Genomic DNA, 17,370 nt, shown 5'->3' on the forward strand with positions numbered 1-17,370 from the left:
TATACAGTGGCGGCGCCAGGGGGGGTCTTGGGGGGTCTCAAGACCCTTCCAAAAAACGCCTTGACCCCCCATTAGACCCCCCACCCCTTCCTGATTAAAAGATATTTGATATATATTAAAAGATATATATCCGGGGTAAAGATTTAAAAATGGTTCTCTTCAAACTACGCAGAACAATAATAATTAATAATTTAATCGACATATAAAAAAATATAAACATCAGAATCAATGCGACGCCCCATGAACGTTGCTGCCGCTGCACCTTGCGTCATTGCGTTCAAGGCGCTGTCGCGAGACCGCAAGAGTTGCTACACACTTTTCTTGAAGCTAAAAATGGATCGTTTTGTCATACCTAAAAAGGGGCGAGGGAGACAGGTGAGCAGATGGAAAGAAATGGCGCCTCATCGAGCGCTACAGCGGGAACGGATGGTGGGAATCCTGACGGCGGAGAACATTTAACTGGGGATTTAATCCATGGCCCAGCCGAGAAATCAAGACAGCCTCAACTAAAATCATACCCGCGTCGTTCTTTTGGATTGTAAATATGTTTTCTGTCATGGGTGTGGCCAGCGCCGCCGCTCCCACGCACATCACACGCTGTGCGTAAGGCACCAAGTGCTGAGGCGGCACCAAAAATAGCGTAATGAAAAACATTTTTTCAAATCTAATATTATTTCATCAGGCTATAGAAAAATGATTAGGCAGGCATACTTTAGCCATGTATATGTAAAAAAACCCGGCCGAACAATCCTATATCACCACCACCCGCCCATGTACGGTCCGCGCGGCAGCGCCGGTTGATGGCGCGTCCGCCTGACGCAGTTTGACAGACGGGTAGCCTAGGCAACTTATTTGGAAATGGCCCCGAAAAGACATTAGGAGTCAGGATCAGAGAAAAGAAAGAAGAAGAAACTGCGAGATGATGACCGTGCATCACATGCAGGTATGTCCATGTTTAATTAACTTAAATTCGGGAAATGTGGATGTGCTGCTACTAATTCTGTTTACTGAAGAAAAGTTTGCACTTTCAAATGTGTAGTGTGTGTTGGCTATTCTACATATGTTTACAAAGTCAGCAAAGCTGTGAAGATTTTACTTTCTCTATTTAGTGTTCCTAGGTTTTATACTGCGATGCTGCTATTGTGTTATTGGTATTGAGTAATATGTTTGTTAATAAAAAGTTAAACTGGCAAATTTCAGGGTGGGGGGGAGGCATCATAATGGAATTATGCTTAGGGCACCAATATGACTAGCAGCGGCACTGGGTGTGGCTATGGCAATTAAAGTTCGAGCATATTGTTTGCAAACTACAATTGATTAATTAATTAAAAACAAAGTAGTTGATATGCTGTGTTGTTTATTTGTTTAGTAGCATTAATATGCAGTTATTACCCGTGTCCACTGTATTTTCTGTTGGTTTTCATGAGACCCCCTTTAAATGACCAGGACCCCCCATTGACCCCCCCAATCAAAATTGTCTGGAGCCGCCACTGGTTATATATCGTCCATTTATGTTACTACTTACAGTGTCTAAGACCATATAATGTTACTTGTTATTTTATCAAGGTTGTTTGTTCAAGTTGGTGATGTTAGACGCTCCAAATGAGCACTTTGATCGTGTTTTATGTTCGGGTTTATAACCGCTAGCATAGTGGCTAAGCGGACAAATGTGTGCACGTTATTTGGTGTATTTATACATTTAATAACACAAGTTATGCTTGTGGCTGCTACAGCTCCATATCCTGATGTGATGCCTCGGTATTATGCCACCGCATTTATACATTACTATGTTATACTGAGGGTGCTGATATTGTTTAATATTGTTATTAGAAATGTACATCTTTATTTGTAAGAGTAATGCTTATTCCTTTATATTCTATTGTTTACAGAAACTACCTCAATACACAACAGTGTATGTGGTCAAAACTGCCAATAAATAATAATAATACCCTGATGATATCTCCTTCCCTCTCTTACCGGAGTGCTGTGGTGGTCAATAAAATCCAAACTAGCAATCAGTGGGGCAATCCCTAATATATGGTCCTTCGAGCCGGATTTACTGACCACTACAGTGATGTCATCAGAAGAGCGAACAACCTCAGCCCCAACTGCAGGAGCATCAGAAAGACTGCAACGCCATCGTCAAGCACCCAAGCATCTGGACGACTATTTCCTTGGCTACAGCCACCACCGACCGACACTCTCCTCCCAGCCTACAGCAGAGGTGCCACAGCCGCAGTGGACAAAGTTTGCCAATCACAACCAGCCACCAGCCTGGGTGAGCATCCCGAAGCAAGCCCCACAGACTTACTGAGTATGAGTTCACTGAGGGAGCTGTTGCAGTCTATGTCTGAGAAGGAAAGGGAAGAAGCTGCAGATATGGCCGCACTACAAAGCAAGCTCAAACTGTACGAACAACGTCAGCAAAGGCGTCAGAAGCTGATGGAACATATCACATCATTCCTAAGGGAAGAAGGTAAGGAAGAGGAACCACCTGTGTCTAACATGCAACCAGTCAGGTCACCCTCATTATCCAGTCCGTTTTCCTCTTCATCACAGTCACCTGAAAGGGACTTACAAATAGAGAGACATGTGAGTGCTAGGGAACCGAATGTAGGCCCACCAGCTACAGAGACGGAGTTTATTAACCCAGGATTTGTACCCATACAGCCAGTCACACTTCCTGTGTACTCACCAATTTTGTCGGGGACGCCTGCTTGTGCTGAGCCCCAACACCAACATGCTACAATGGCAGACACTGTGTCACCAATGTTTAGGAAACCATTTTATTTTCATGACACTGGGAGAGCCTTTCAGCCTTCGGTTCATCCAAAGCTGGTGACTCCCAAACCCACCTACCAGCATCCCAGTATGCCTCAGGTCTATACTACGTTAGCTCATACGCTACAGCCATATGCTTCAACAGCACCAAACAGTTCAGTCCCAGCAGTACCACTGCCGCAAGTCATGCCAAGAACTTCAGATCCTGCTATGAACATTCCAGCTTATGGAGGCTCTTTACCTCAGCCACTGAACTACTCAGAACGTGTGGTCTTTCAACGCCCTTCACATGCTGCACCCCAGCCAAAAATTCCTGACTTTCTCTATGACAACGAGAGGGAATTTGCTAATCTCAAGCTTGCTCTCGATAACCTCCTCGAACCTCATGTGGAGCTGGATGAGAAATATAAATATCACATTCTGTTAGAACACCTCAAACTACCTGAAGCACAGATGATTGGCCAGTCCTATCGCCACCATCCATATCCCTACAGCGCAGCAATGCAGGCTCTGCAGTAGCAGTATGGTCAACCCCACCAGCTGGCGCAAAGTGAGATAGCAGCAATCCTTACAGCCTCAGAGGTAAAACCCAACGATGCTCAGAGCTTTCAGAGTTTTGCTCTCCGTGTCCACCTTCTGGTGAGTATGCTACTGTCCTTGGAGGGACCTAGAGGTATGGAGTTAAACTGCTGCTCGCATGTGGATCGTTTGCTCAGTAAGCTCCCCAAATACTTACGGGATGGATTCATAGAGTTTCTCCAGCTACAAGGGAAGCTCAACTCCCCCAGTGTCAATCCATATAACCTTCAAGACCTTGCAGCGTGGCTCCAAGTTAAAGCTCAGCAGCAGAGGCTGTCTAACAGACTAGTTCAACGCTACCAGTGCGACAGAAACACAAGCAATTCGAAGGAGAAGAGCATGCCTAAACCAAGAACCCAAAGTACAGCCTTATACCACGGAGCAGCGGCTGCAGAGGTAAAAGCATTCTCCAGTCCTAAGGTGTCTCCTAAGAAGACCCCATTCAAGATTCACTGCCTTTTCTGTGGCAGTAACGAGCACTACATCACCCGATGTGAGAATATGGCAGAACAATCAGCTGCTGATCTTTGTAAGTGGATTTCGGATGGAAAACGCTGCTGGAAATGTGCACGTTCCCATACACCTGAGAACTGTAACCTAAAAAAACCCTGCAGCGAATGTGGTGGCATTCACCTACAGGTGCTGCATCGTGTGGCTCAACACCATGTAATCAACACATCAACAGCGGCAAATGAGAGTCGTATCTACCTCTTACCGTCCATTGCTTCTGGAAGAGTCCTCCTAAAAGTGGTGCCAGTGCTGCTACATCACAACTCCAAGAGCATTGAAACCTATGCCATACTGGATGATGGGGCCCAGCGGACCATGATTCTACCCACTGCTGTTCAGCAACTTCGGCTGATAGGTGAGCCTGAGATGTTAGCTCTGCGTACCGTTAGACCAGACACTACTCACCTCAGTGGTTCCAAAATCTCCTTTGAAATCTCCCCAAGAGGTAAGCCTGAGAAACGATACCAGGTGACCGGAGCTTTCACCGCATCTGGACTCGATCTGGTGGAGCAATCATACCCAGTACAGACACTTCAAAAAAGGTATGCACACTTAAAGGGGATCCCACTGCAGTCATTCCAAAATGTACGTCCACTGGTGCTCATAGGCTCTGACCAAGTCCATCTTATCACGCCTAAAGAACCTATCCGTCAAGGCACCAGAGGAGGACCTGTAGCAATTCATACAGCTCTCGGTTGGGCACTTCAAGGGACAGTAATGGGTAGCACAAGTCATACATCGATTCAGCAGTGCCTTTTCATCTCCACTACTCATCCAGATGATCTTCTCTTCCGAAACGTGGAAAAGTTATGGCAGCTGGACGTGCTACCCTTTCGCAATGAGAAACTTGTTGTCCGTTCTAAACAAGACAAAGAGGCTATGCATCTACTGGAGTCTCAGATCCAGCCAGTCATTGTAAAGGAAGTACAGCGTTATGCCACCCCTCTTCTGTGGAAGCAAGGTACACCAGCACTTAACGGGGCTGTGCAACTCGTACTTTTCAATCTGAGAAGCATGGAAAGAAGACTTAAGAAGGATTCGGGAAAGGCTTCGATATATTCCGAAGAGATTGCTAAACTTCTGGCTGCAGGCTACGTGAACAAACTCAACCCGAAAGAAGCAGCACAGTCAGAAGGAGTCTGGTACCTTCCCCATCATCTAGTGAGCCATAATAATAAGTCACGACTGGTGTTTGACTGTTCTTTCAAGCACAATGGACTATCGCTTAACGATCAGCTCCTCCCAGGTCCCACACTTGGACCCTCACTGTTAGGAGTGCTCCTAAGATTCAGGCAGCATCCTGTGGCTGTAAGCGCAGATATTAAGGGCATGTTCCACCAGGTACGCCTGTTGCCAAAGGACAAACCCTTCCTTCGTTTCATCTGGAGAGATATGCAGAGTGAACACCCCCCAGACGTGTATGAGCGGCAGGTTCTGCCCTTCGGCACTACAAGTAGTCCATGCTGTGCCATCTTCGCTCTGCAGCACCATGCCCACAATACCGAGGACAGATATCCAGGTCTGGTACAGATTGTATCTCAAAGCTTCTATGTGGATAATTGTCTCACAAGTTTCCAGACCATCTCTGAAGCCAAGCAAGCCGTACACCAGTTACGTAGCATGTTAGCAGAGGGGGGCTTTGATCTTAGACAGTGGGCCAGCAGTCACTCAGCAGTGGTAGCTCATCTACCTACTGAGGCGCAGTCCTCAGGCACAGAGCAGTGGTTGATGCAGAACCGCGTCGACCCTATGGAGCCCACATTAGGCCTCAGGTGGAATTGTGCAGCCGATACTCTCAGCTATCACTACCGGCCCATTGAGCATCCAGCACTCACCATGAGAGCAGCTTACCAGGTATTAGCGTCCCAGTACGATCCGCTAGGATACATCTTGCCATTCACTACCAGGGCAAAGAGGATCATTCAACAGTTGTGGGCTAAAAAGAGAGACTGGGATGACCCCAATCTACCGCCGAACCTTCAGGCCGCGTGGATCGACTGGGAAAAAGAGCTTACACATCTCAGGGCTGTTTCCATCCCTCGCTGCTACTCTCCGGCCTCCACCACCGTGGCAGGTGAACTCAGTACCCTTCATGTATTCTGTGACGCCTCTGAAAAGGCGTATGGGGCAGTGGCATATCTGGCAATTCAAACCAGCAGTGGTATGCACGTCTCCTTTGTAATGGCCAGATCACGGGTCGCTCCTAAGAGGCAGCAGTCCATACCACGCTTAGAGCTTTGTGCAGCTTTAGCCGGGGCTCAGCTGGCCAAGCTAGTTACCAATGAGCTGACAATCACTTTTGATCAAACCATCTTATGGACAGATTCCATGACTGTGCTGGAGTGGATTCAGTCCGACTCCTGTCGTTACAAAGTGTTTGTTGGGACAAGAGTCTCCGAAATACAGGAATTAACAGACTACAAGGCATGGAGGTATGTTAACACGCAGGACAATCCAGCCGATGATATTACAAGAGGTACAACTCTCTTGAGTCTGACCAAGCCCAGTCGATGGAGTCAGGGGCCGCCTTTCTTGAAACAGAGTTCAGAGCACTGGCCTAAGAAACCTGAAGTTGCCCGGTCAGAATCAGTCTCCGAGATAAAGGGTTTATCCTGCTACGCTGTAATGACAGTTGAATCTAAGCCCAACCTCCTTGATGTCAACCAATTCAAGAGCTGGCAAGAGTTAGTGGAATCAATACGCCAAGCCGGTCAAGAGACAGCATCCTCGGACAGTGTGACTATGACAAACAGAGAAGCAGAAGATGTTCTGCTAAGGCGATGTCAAGCCGAGAGCTTCGCAGAGGAAGTAGCTGGCCTACAAGCTGGCAAAGCTGTTCCTGTGCACAGTCGACTGGCTAATCTAGCTCCTGAGTGGGACTCACTTATCAAGGTGATACGAGTTGGGGGGCGTCTAAGGAGGTTAGTGAATTCTGATCCCGAACAAATTCACCCTATAGTGCTTGACCCCAAACATGCTGTGACTAAGCTCCTTATCAAAGAATTTGATGAACGTATGCAACATTCAGGAGCTGAGAGAGTCTACGCCGAGATAAGGAGACAGTATTGGATTCTTAGAGGTCGCCAGGCCATCAAACTCCATCAACACAGTTGTCTCTCCTGTCAGCGATGGCGAGCTCAGCCGAAGGTTCCTCAGATGGCAGATTTGCCCCCCGAACGCCTCCGACTGCTCTGTTCACCCTTTTACTCAACGGGTGTCGACTGTTTTGGCCCCTACATGGTCAAGATAGGAAGACGGAACGAGAAGCGCTGGGGTTTGATCCTCAAATGTCTCACGACTAGAGCAGTTCATACTGAGTTGCTCAACTCAATGGATGCAGACGCCTTTCTTCTCGCACTCTGCCGGTTCATTGCCAGAAGAGGTCGTCATCAGGAGATCCGTTCGGACTGTGGCACTAACTTCCGTGGGGCAGAGAGAGAGCTACATGAAGCATTCTTCAACATGGAGTCAGCACTCCAAACCCGTCTTGCGAACTACCAAATCATCTTTAAGTTCAATCCACCCAGTGCTCCGCATTTTGGTGGATTGTGGGAACGTGAAGTCCGCTCTATAAAGAATGCCTTGCAGGTAGCCGTTGGCAACCAAGCGGTTACAGAGGATGTTCTAACAACAGTGCTAGTGGAAGTGGAAGGAATTCTTAATTCGAAGCCACTAGGATATGCCTCAACAGATATTGCAGACATCGACCCAATCACTCCAAACCTTCTCCTTATGGGGCGGCGGGATGCTTCACTTCCTCAAGTAGCCTATGCGCCAGGAGAAATGGGGCGGCGGAGGTGGCGTCACTGTCAGACTATAATCGACCAATTCTGGACGCATTTCACCAGGAACTATTTGCCTACACTCCAGACCCGACAAAAGTGGCAAAGGACTTCAGAACTCTTGGAATTGGACTCTGTTGTGTTGATTGTGGATCCACAACTCCCTAGGGCCCAGTGGCCCATAGGCAAAGTTTGCAAGACATTGCCAGGCAGTGATGGTAGTGTAAGGACTGTTGAGGTTGAGATTGAGGGTAAAACTTACCTCAGACCAGTGGCTCGCCTGATACAGTTGCCTGCAATGAACAGTGACCCCAGAGACTGAATTCTCTTAATTTCACATTTCTATACAAATGTGGGGGCGGCTGTTGCGAATTCTATTTATGTTAATGTTTATTGTAATTTTTGCCATACTTTACATAAGACGCATCTTTAGTTTATGTGCGCACTTTACGTAAGACCCGATTCTCTGGTAAGTGAAAAGAGGATACGCTTGTCATTCACGTGCAGCAGTTCGCCAGGCAGTAAAGTATTAGACGATGTAAGTTATATATCGTCCATTTATGTTACTACTTACAGTGTCTAAGACCATATAATGTTACTTGTTATTTTATCAAGGTTGTTTGTTCAAGTTGGTGATGTTAGATGCTCCAAATGAGCACTTTGATCGTGTTTTATGTTCGGGTTTATAACCGCTAGCATAGTGGCTAAGCGGACAAATGTGTGCACGTTATTTGGTGTATTTATACATTTAATAACACAAGTTATGCTTGTGGCTGCTACAGCTCCATATCCTGATGTGATGCCTCGGTATTATGCCACCGCATTTATACATTACTATGTTATACTGAGGGTGCTGATATTGTTTAATATTGTTATTAGAAATGTACATCTTTATTTGTAAGAGTAATGCTTATTCCTTTATATTCTATTGTTTACAGAAACTACCTCAATACACAACAGTGTATGTGGTCAAAACTGCCAATAAATAAAAATAATACCCTGATGATATCTCCTTCCCTCTCTTACCGGAGTGCTGTGGTGGTCAATAAAATCCAAACTAGCAATCAGTGGGGCAATCCCTAATAGTATGAATACAGTATGTATATGTGTGTGTGTGTATGTGTATACAGTATGAATACAGTATGTAAATGTATGCGTGTGTATACAGTATGTATATGTGTTTGTGTGTGTGTGTGTGTGTATACAGTATGAATACAGTATGTATATGTGTGTGTGTGTGTGTGTGTGTATACAGTATGAATACAGTATGTATGTGTGTGTGTGTGTGTGTGTGTGTGTGTGTATACAGTATGAATACAGTATGTATATGTGTGTGTGTGTGTGTGTGTGTGTGTGTATACAGTATGTGTTGCGAATTCTATTTATGTTAATGTTTATTGTAATTTTTGCCATACTTTACATAAGACGCATCTTTAGTTTATGTGCGCACTTTACGTAAGACCCGATTCTCTGGTAAGTGAAAAGAGGATACGCTTGTCATTCACGTGCAGCAGTTCGCCAGGCAGTAAAGTATTAGACGATGTAAGTTATATATCGTCCATTTATGTTACTACTTACAGTGTCTAAGACCATATAATGTTACTTGTTATTTTATCAAGGTTGTTTGTTCAAGTTGGTGATGTTAGACGCTCCAAATGAGCACTTTGATCGTGTTTTATGTTCGGGTTTATAACCGCTAGCATAGTGGCTGTAAATGTGTGTGTGTGTGTAGTATGTATACAGTTTGTCAATGTATGCATGAGGTCTGATGTGTAACTCATCTACTGCACTGTAACTTTAATAACTGCATTAACTCACCTACTGCACTGTAACTGTAATAACTGCATTAACTCACCTACTGCACTGTAACTGTAATAACTGCATTAACTCACCTACTGCACTGTAACTGTAATAACTGCATTAACTCATCTACTGCACTGTAACTGTAATAACTGCATTAACTCATCTACTGCACTGTAACTGTAATAACTGCATTAACTCATCTACTGCACTGTAAACTTAATAACTGCATTAACTCATCTACTGCACTGTAACTGTAATAACTGCATTAACTCACCTACTGCACTGTAACTGTAATAACTGCATTAACTCATCTACTGCACTGTAACTGTAATAACTGCATTAACTCATCTACTGCACTGTAAACTCAATAACTGCATTAACTCACCTACTGCACTGTAACTGTAATAACTGCATTAACTCACCTACTGCACTGTAACTGTAATAACTGCATTAACTCACCTACTGCACTGTAACTGTAATAACTGCATTAACTCACCTACTGCACTGTAACTTTAATAACTGCATTAGCTCATCTACTGCACTGTAACTTTAATAACTGCATTAACTCACCTACTGCACTGTAACTGTAATAACTGCATTAGCTCATCTACTGCACTGTAACTTTAATAACTGCATTAGCTCATCTACTGCACTGTAACTTTAATAACTGCATTAACTCATCTACTGCACTGTAACTGTAATAACTGCATTAACTCATCTACTGCACTGTAACTTTAATAACTGCATCTACTCATCTACTGCACTGTAACTTTAATAACTGCATCAACTCATCTACTGCACTGTAACTTTAATAACTGCATTAGCTCATCTACTGCACTGTAACTTTAATAACTGCATTAACTCATCTACTGCACTGTAACTGTAATAACTGCATTAACTCATCTACTGCACTGTAAACTCAATAACTGCATTAACTCATCTACTGCACTGTAACTGTAATAACTGCATTAGCTCATCTACTGCACTGTAACTGTAATAACTGCATTAACTCATCTACTGCACTGTAACTGTAATAACTGCATTAACTCACCTACTGCACTGTAACTGTAATAACTGCATTAACTCATCTACTGCACTGTAAACTCAATAACTGCATTAACTCATCTACTGCACTGTAACTGTAATAACTGCATTAGCTCATCTACTGCACTGTAACTGTAATAACTGCATTAACTCATCTACTGCACTGTAACTGTAATAACTGCATTAACTCATCTACTGCACTGTAAACTCAATAACTGCATTAACTCATCTACTGCACTGTAACTGTAATAACTGCATTAACTCATCTACTGCACTGTAACTGTAATAACTGCATTAGCTCATCTACTGCACTGTAACTGTAATAACTGCATTAACTCACCTACTGCACTGTAACTGTAATAACTGCATTAACTCACCTACTGCACTGTAACTGTAATAACTGCATTAACTCACCTACTGCACTGTAACTGTAATAACTGCATTAACTCATCTACTGCACTGTAAACTTAATAACTGCATTAACTCATCTACTGCACTGTAACTGTAATAACTGCATTAGCTCATCTACTGCACTGTAACTGTAATAACTGCATTAACTCATCTACTGCACTGTAACTGTAATAACTGCATTAACTCATCTACTGCACTGTAACTGTAATAACTGCATTAACTCATCTACTGCACTGTAAACTCAATAACTGCATTAACTCATCTACTGCACTGTAACTGTAATAACTGCATTAACTCATCTACTGCACTGTAACTGTAATAACTGCATTAACTCATCTACTGCACTGTAACTGTAATAACTGCATTAACTCACCTACTGCACTGTAACTGTAATAACTGCATTAACTCATCTACTGCACTGTAACTGTAATAACTGCATTAACTCACCTACTGCACTGTAACTTTAATAACTGCATTAACTCACCTACTGCACTGTAACTGTAATAACTGCATTAACTCATCTACTGCACTGTAACTGTAATAACTGCATTAACTCACCTACTGCACTGTAACTTTAATAACTGCATTAACTCATCTACTGCACTGTAACTGTAATAACTGCATTAGCTCATCTACTGCACTGTAACTGTAATAACTGCATTAACTCACCTACTGCACTGTAACTGTAATAACTGCATTAACTCACCTACTGCACTGTAACTGTAATAACTGCATTAACTCACCTACTGCACTGTAACTGTAATAACTGCATTAACTCATCTACTGCACTGTAAACTTAATAACTGCATTAACTCATCTACTGCACTGTAACTGTAATAACTGCATTAGCTCATCTACTGCACTGTAACTGTAATAACTGCATTAACTCATCTACTGCACTGTAACTGTAATAACTGCATTAACTCATCTACTGCACTGTAACTGTAATAACTGCATTAACTCATCTACTGCACTGTAAACTCAATAACTGCATTAACTCATCTACTGCACTGTAACTGTAATAACTGCATTAACTCATCTACTGCACTGTAACTGTAATAACTGCATTAACTCATCTACTGCACTGTAACTGTAATAACTGCATTAACTCACCTACTGCACTGTAACTGTAATAACTGCATTAACTCATCTACTGCACTGTAACTGTAATAACTGCATTAACTCATCTACTGCACTGTAACTGTAATAACTGCATTAACTCACCTACTGCACTGTAACTGTAATAACTGCATTAACTCATCTACTGCACTGTAAACTCAATAACTGCATTAACTCATCTACTGCACTGTAACTGTAATAACTGCATTAACTCATCTACTGCACTGTAACTGTAATAACTGCATTAACTCATCTACTGCACTGTAACTGTAATAACTGCATTAACTCATCTACTGCTCTGTAACTCTATTAACTGCATTAACTCATCTACTGCACTGTAACTTCAATAACTGCATTAACTCATCTATTGCACTGTAACTGTAATAACTGCATCTATTAACTTTATGAGAAAATGCTTTGTCTTTGAGATTAAAACGCCTTATCAATTTGGTATTTTAATTAGTTGTCAGTTATAATCATCACAATTAAAATTAATAAACATTTGAAATATATCAGTCTGCGTGTAATGAATTAATATAATTTACAAGTTTGACTTTTTTAATGGAAATAGTGAAATGCATCAACTTTTTGATGATATTCTAATGATATGACCAGCACCTATGGTTTCCGTAAGCCTGCCATCTAGTGGTAGTTGTTATTTTCTGCACGGTTGCGCATGGATCTGCAGGTGCGCGTGTGTGGATTGTCCGATGCAAAACCGCGTAAAGAAAGTCTCAAAATCTAAATGAACCGAACAGGATGAATGAACGCGCGTCACAGGATCCACAAATGCACAACTTCTCATTGGTATGCGCCAAATCAATATACATGAACACTAAATAAAACATTGCGATCACAAATCTGCCTCTATTTGTACAAATCGCTTCATGTTTATTCAAATCTGAATTTCACAGAATCAAATCATAAGGCATTTGTTTGTGAATCGTAAAATAGAAATGAAAAGTGTATCACGTTCACGGATGACTGTGCGTGCATTTGTTAATCATTTTGAGTCGAAATTCATCCCATGTAAATATCAAATAGACGTCACGCTTACCTGCCATGATGATCTGTTATGTGAGGGATGTTCCTGCGGGTGAAGAACACACATGTTAACATCTGCATTATCACATGATGATATCCCACAGAAAACACGAGTCCGATCTCTTTAACACAGACAGATTTAAATGAAGATCAAACTGAGGCTTTCTTACATTTCATTTGGCGCCATTAAAGTCGTTTAATAATCGGCTCATATGACCAACTGTTATCAGATCAGCCCAATGTCAAGGTGGCCAATCATATCAAAGAAGGAGCCAGTTACTAGCCAATCAAATGAAAGAAGTCTGGAGCTGCTGACCAATCAAATGAAAGAAGTCTGGAGCTGCTGACCAATCAAATGAAAGAAGTCTGGAGCTGCTGACCAATCAAATGAAAGAAGTCTGGAGCTGCTGACCAATCAAATGAAAGAAGTCTGGCGCTGCTGACCAATCAAATGAAAGAAGTCTGGAGCTGCTGACCAATCAAATGAAAGAAGTCTGGCGCTGCTGACCAATCAAATGAAAGAAGGCAGAGAACACAGCGCCTGATGTGAGTAAAGAAACACTTTATATATATTTCACTGTTTTAAAATACTAATGTTAAACTACACGAATAATCTAACTCGTGTCACTGAGACGAATGTGAAACTCACTACATTTAATGATTCTTTACATTGTTTAACGTGCAAGCAGTAGATTCAGCTATACGTACAAAAAAGAGATGTCCATATTTCAGTTTAGTTCTGAAACGAGTCAAATTTTGATCAAAAATCATGTTTTTATTGTGCGGTTCAATGAATATCAATCAAACTGCAGTTGGTTTGTGTCGATTTGAGCCATAATAACTCAAAAATACAGCTAATGAACACAACAAAAACATGTGAACATAATAAAAAACGTGATTTATGATCAAAATCTAAACTGTTCTCTCATTTTGTACGTGACAATAACAACGGTACTTCATTTCCCTTCCGCTAGAGGGCGCTGTCTCCACACAGGCCATTGAGGGTTCAGGAAAACACACAAGTCCTCAAAGAACAGAGCAGAATAAACTCTGAAAGCATTTCTGAGAAGCACTTACAATTATTACAGTGTGTTTTCATCAACATGTCGTCCAGCTTTAAACTGAACCGTGTCCAACTACAGGTATGTGAAGAAGAGTAAACACATGGACATCTACAGTATACTTTACATACTTTATTATACTTCCTGTCTCCATCAAGAGAGTACAGAGCAATGCTTCTGTCAGTACACCTCCAGTGTCATTTTAAGTATTACTTCTGATTAAAGAAGCTGGCCGAATACAGGTGTACGGTACACATGCAGTTATTTAGATCATATTTATAAAAGCCTGTGGTGTAAATGCACAGTAAATTTCACCAATGACACTGTTAGAAAGTATGTAAACTCACATCAATGACACAAACACACATTGAGCCGTGAGATCTCTTAACCCACCACACGGCTCTTAACCCTCATTACCGTCATATATTCATAAACACTGTTCAACTACTCTATAAACCCACAAACCCTCTGAAGAATAGCGTGAAAACGACAGCAGAGTAAATGAGTTTGTCTTACTGGTGTGTGTGTGCTGCGGAGAGATTGTGAAATACACGTCTGAACACATCCCTCTTCTCTAAAATTTCAACTACTGGTCATGTGACCCACAATGCCTTGCATGACAATGTTGTGTTTGTGAAAGACTAGCCCTACTTGACTCATGTCTGCGCTTCAGAGTGTGTGTGTGTGATATACAGTAGCTTTCATAAGTCTCTAGCAGTGCAGATCTGTGTTTCCTGTGTAAGGACAGAATTAATGACAGTAAATCATGTTTCAAGAGCATTTCACTGGTCAAGGACACTCATAACATACAACTCTGAAACAGGAGAAATGGATTATGGCAACTTGTTTAAAAAAGAAATGTTACTGATTATTAATATAACTGATAATTTGTGATTTAATGGAGATATATATCATATCTCACGTCCAAACTAAATGTAGTGTTGTTATATAACTGTACCAGAGGTCATGATGTCCGTGAACTCAACGGTCAGATCTAACAGTAAATGACACCAGATGGTCATATTCATGTACTATGGGTCACATTCTCAGCTTCAGTCAACATTCTTGAATGTGGTCACGTGTGCTCTTGGCGTGTCAGAATCACTGCTGGTGGACGTGTTCTGATGTGTCGTGATGAGCCCTGATGTCAGCTGAGAGCGCTCACTGATGGTGACGCCTCCTCTGGTCAAATATGGTGTTTCTCAGGAACGACTGGCCCACATACCTGTGTTTCAGTACACGTCAGGGATATGTCTAAACATTTAAAGAGTTCGGTTCCAAAATGAGACAACTCAGTTTTCTTCAATACTTTTGTTGTGCATTCCACAGTTGGTTTGTTTAGATTTAAGCCATAATAACTCAATAAATACAGCTAACTAACTCTGTTTACTGTCTAATGTAAAAACATAAGGTGAAGGCTTTCTCACTTTTTAAGCCGCGTGAAGCAGTGTATTTTATAACAGCGTTGTGTCATTAAAGCTGTTAAAAATCCACTATAACACACTGTTTCACGCGGCTTATCGCTTTTATAAAACACTTATTCCATACGCATATCAAGCTTATATTAAATAAAGTAAATAAAATGATATTAATGCGGTCAGCCGTTATAAATCAGGGTATTTTATAACGGCGTAGAGCTCGGCTCAGCCAATCAGAATCAAGGACCAGAACTGAGCGTTTTATTATTTTCTATTTAATATAAGTGAAATATTATTATTTTACTATGAATGATTTAATGATTTCTGTGTCTTGAGTTGAAAATGGACTTCTTGTTCAACCCTGTTATGCTGTGTCATTAAAATAGTTCAAGAAATTCTTCTTTCTCGAGGTGCACCACTGAGTCGTAATATTTTCTATTAAAAGACGGTCTAAATTTGACCCGGTCAGCTGGTGGGTGGCCTCTGATACCCATCACCATAATAAGATACACACTGAATATTAATCCTGATTTGCTGTTTATTGTTAGAGATTTGAAAGGCTGTAATTGGACATATACATGTATTAATAACAACAAAACAACGGATCTAAAGGCCCTTCTGAGTGTTTATTCTTTAATGCTTCATCAGAAACCCTCTTCCTGACTCGTTTGCTTCAAGGAGTACTGATATCACAATTCAGGGTTGTTTTGGTTTTTAACAACATTTTGATCGTGTAGAATAAATCTCACATGTAGTTGTATCTCTGGAAATAATAATAATTTTTAACACGCTGTGCAAGAGAACAGAACTAAAGCCCAGATGTTAGTCTAGGATCTTCAGTCTGAATGCTGTTTTCTCTCTCACAGGTCATGTGACGCTGAACACTTTTCATTCACTGCACACTCGTTGCTTTCTGACACCGATCTCATGCAGCAAAGCTAAAAAAAGCCCAGACTCCTCTGCAGCTGTCCGGCGTGAAGAAGTCACTTCATTTATACCCTCAACACACCTCCTGAAAACTGCAACGGTTGCCATAGTGACCGGAGTGCTGTAGCTTTAAGAGGAGAACGTCTGGGTTTGACGTCAGCGGCCCTGCTTACACGCTGCCGATAGCATCAATGTCTGTATTCCTGAACGCATGTTCAAATTCAGCTCACAGTGACATGATTCATGTGGAAACAACACACACACACATGTTCACATCAGCACGACTTCAGTTTGTCCGTTTGACATTGCAGCTGTCAAAACACAGAGACCACCTCATCTGAATCTCATGCAACACAACACACAGCTCTTCTCACTGACCCACTTTCCATCACCACACACAGCCTGCAAACAACAAGACCTTAAACAGCTTAACACACACACACACAGAGAGAGAGAATAATGTCTCATTTTCATTTCCATGCTGTATTATCACTCTTCCTCTCTTGGCGTCTGTACTGACCTGTCTCTCTCTCTCTGGTAGACTGTGTGTGTCCGGCTCCCGTCTGTCCGTCTGAGTGACCGGCTGAACGCCAGCCCTTCCTCTGCTGCTTTATATAGAGCTCTGACAGCTCAGCTCACGCACAGAATGCTGGGAAACACAGGGATTCTAAGGAGGGGGGTGTGGAGGAATTTACAGAAGAGAACTGCAATTACCCACAATTCAACTCGCATGTATTTGTTTACATTGTTGCAAATCAGGTTTACACAAGGGAACAACATAAAAACTCAATAAAACAATACAATTATATCAAATGTGTCTGGAGCGGGCGTCATCTAAAACTCCATATTCTAGCATTATGACATAAAAATGCTCAGAGAATGTATTTGTTA

At 42.1% G+C, this 17,370-nt stretch overlaps 1 protein-coding gene across 9 annotated transcripts in view; it reads right to left on the reverse strand.

The window, feature by feature from the left end:
* Positions 1–17,103, reverse strand: part of ak1 (adenylate kinase 1) — a 22,190-nt gene extending 5,087 nt beyond the window's left edge. Inside the window, exons 1-3 of one of the 9 annotated variants that reach the window (XM_079480579.1) lie at positions 14,651–14,733; positions 13,422–13,576; positions 13,087–13,119 (exon numbers count right to left, since the gene is read on the reverse strand). In XM_079480579.1, the coding sequence (XP_079336705.1) occupies positions 13,087–13,093 (7 nt within the window). In that variant the 5' untranslated portion in view covers positions 13,094–13,119; positions 13,422–13,576; positions 14,651–14,733. Of the gene's footprint in view, positions 1–13,086; positions 13,120–13,243; positions 13,615–14,650; positions 14,734–16,999 lie in introns of those variants that run through there. The other 8 variants (XM_079480573.1, XM_079480575.1, XM_079480574.1 and 5 more) reach the window with 8 other exon arrangements.
* Positions 17,104–17,370: the final 267 nt, after the last annotated feature.

The sequence above is a fragment of the Barbatula barbatula genome, assembly GCF_947034865.1.
Source record: "Barbatula barbatula genome assembly, chromosome: 2".
Classification (NCBI taxonomy): Eukaryota; Metazoa; Chordata; class Actinopteri; order Cypriniformes; family Nemacheilidae; genus Barbatula; species Barbatula barbatula.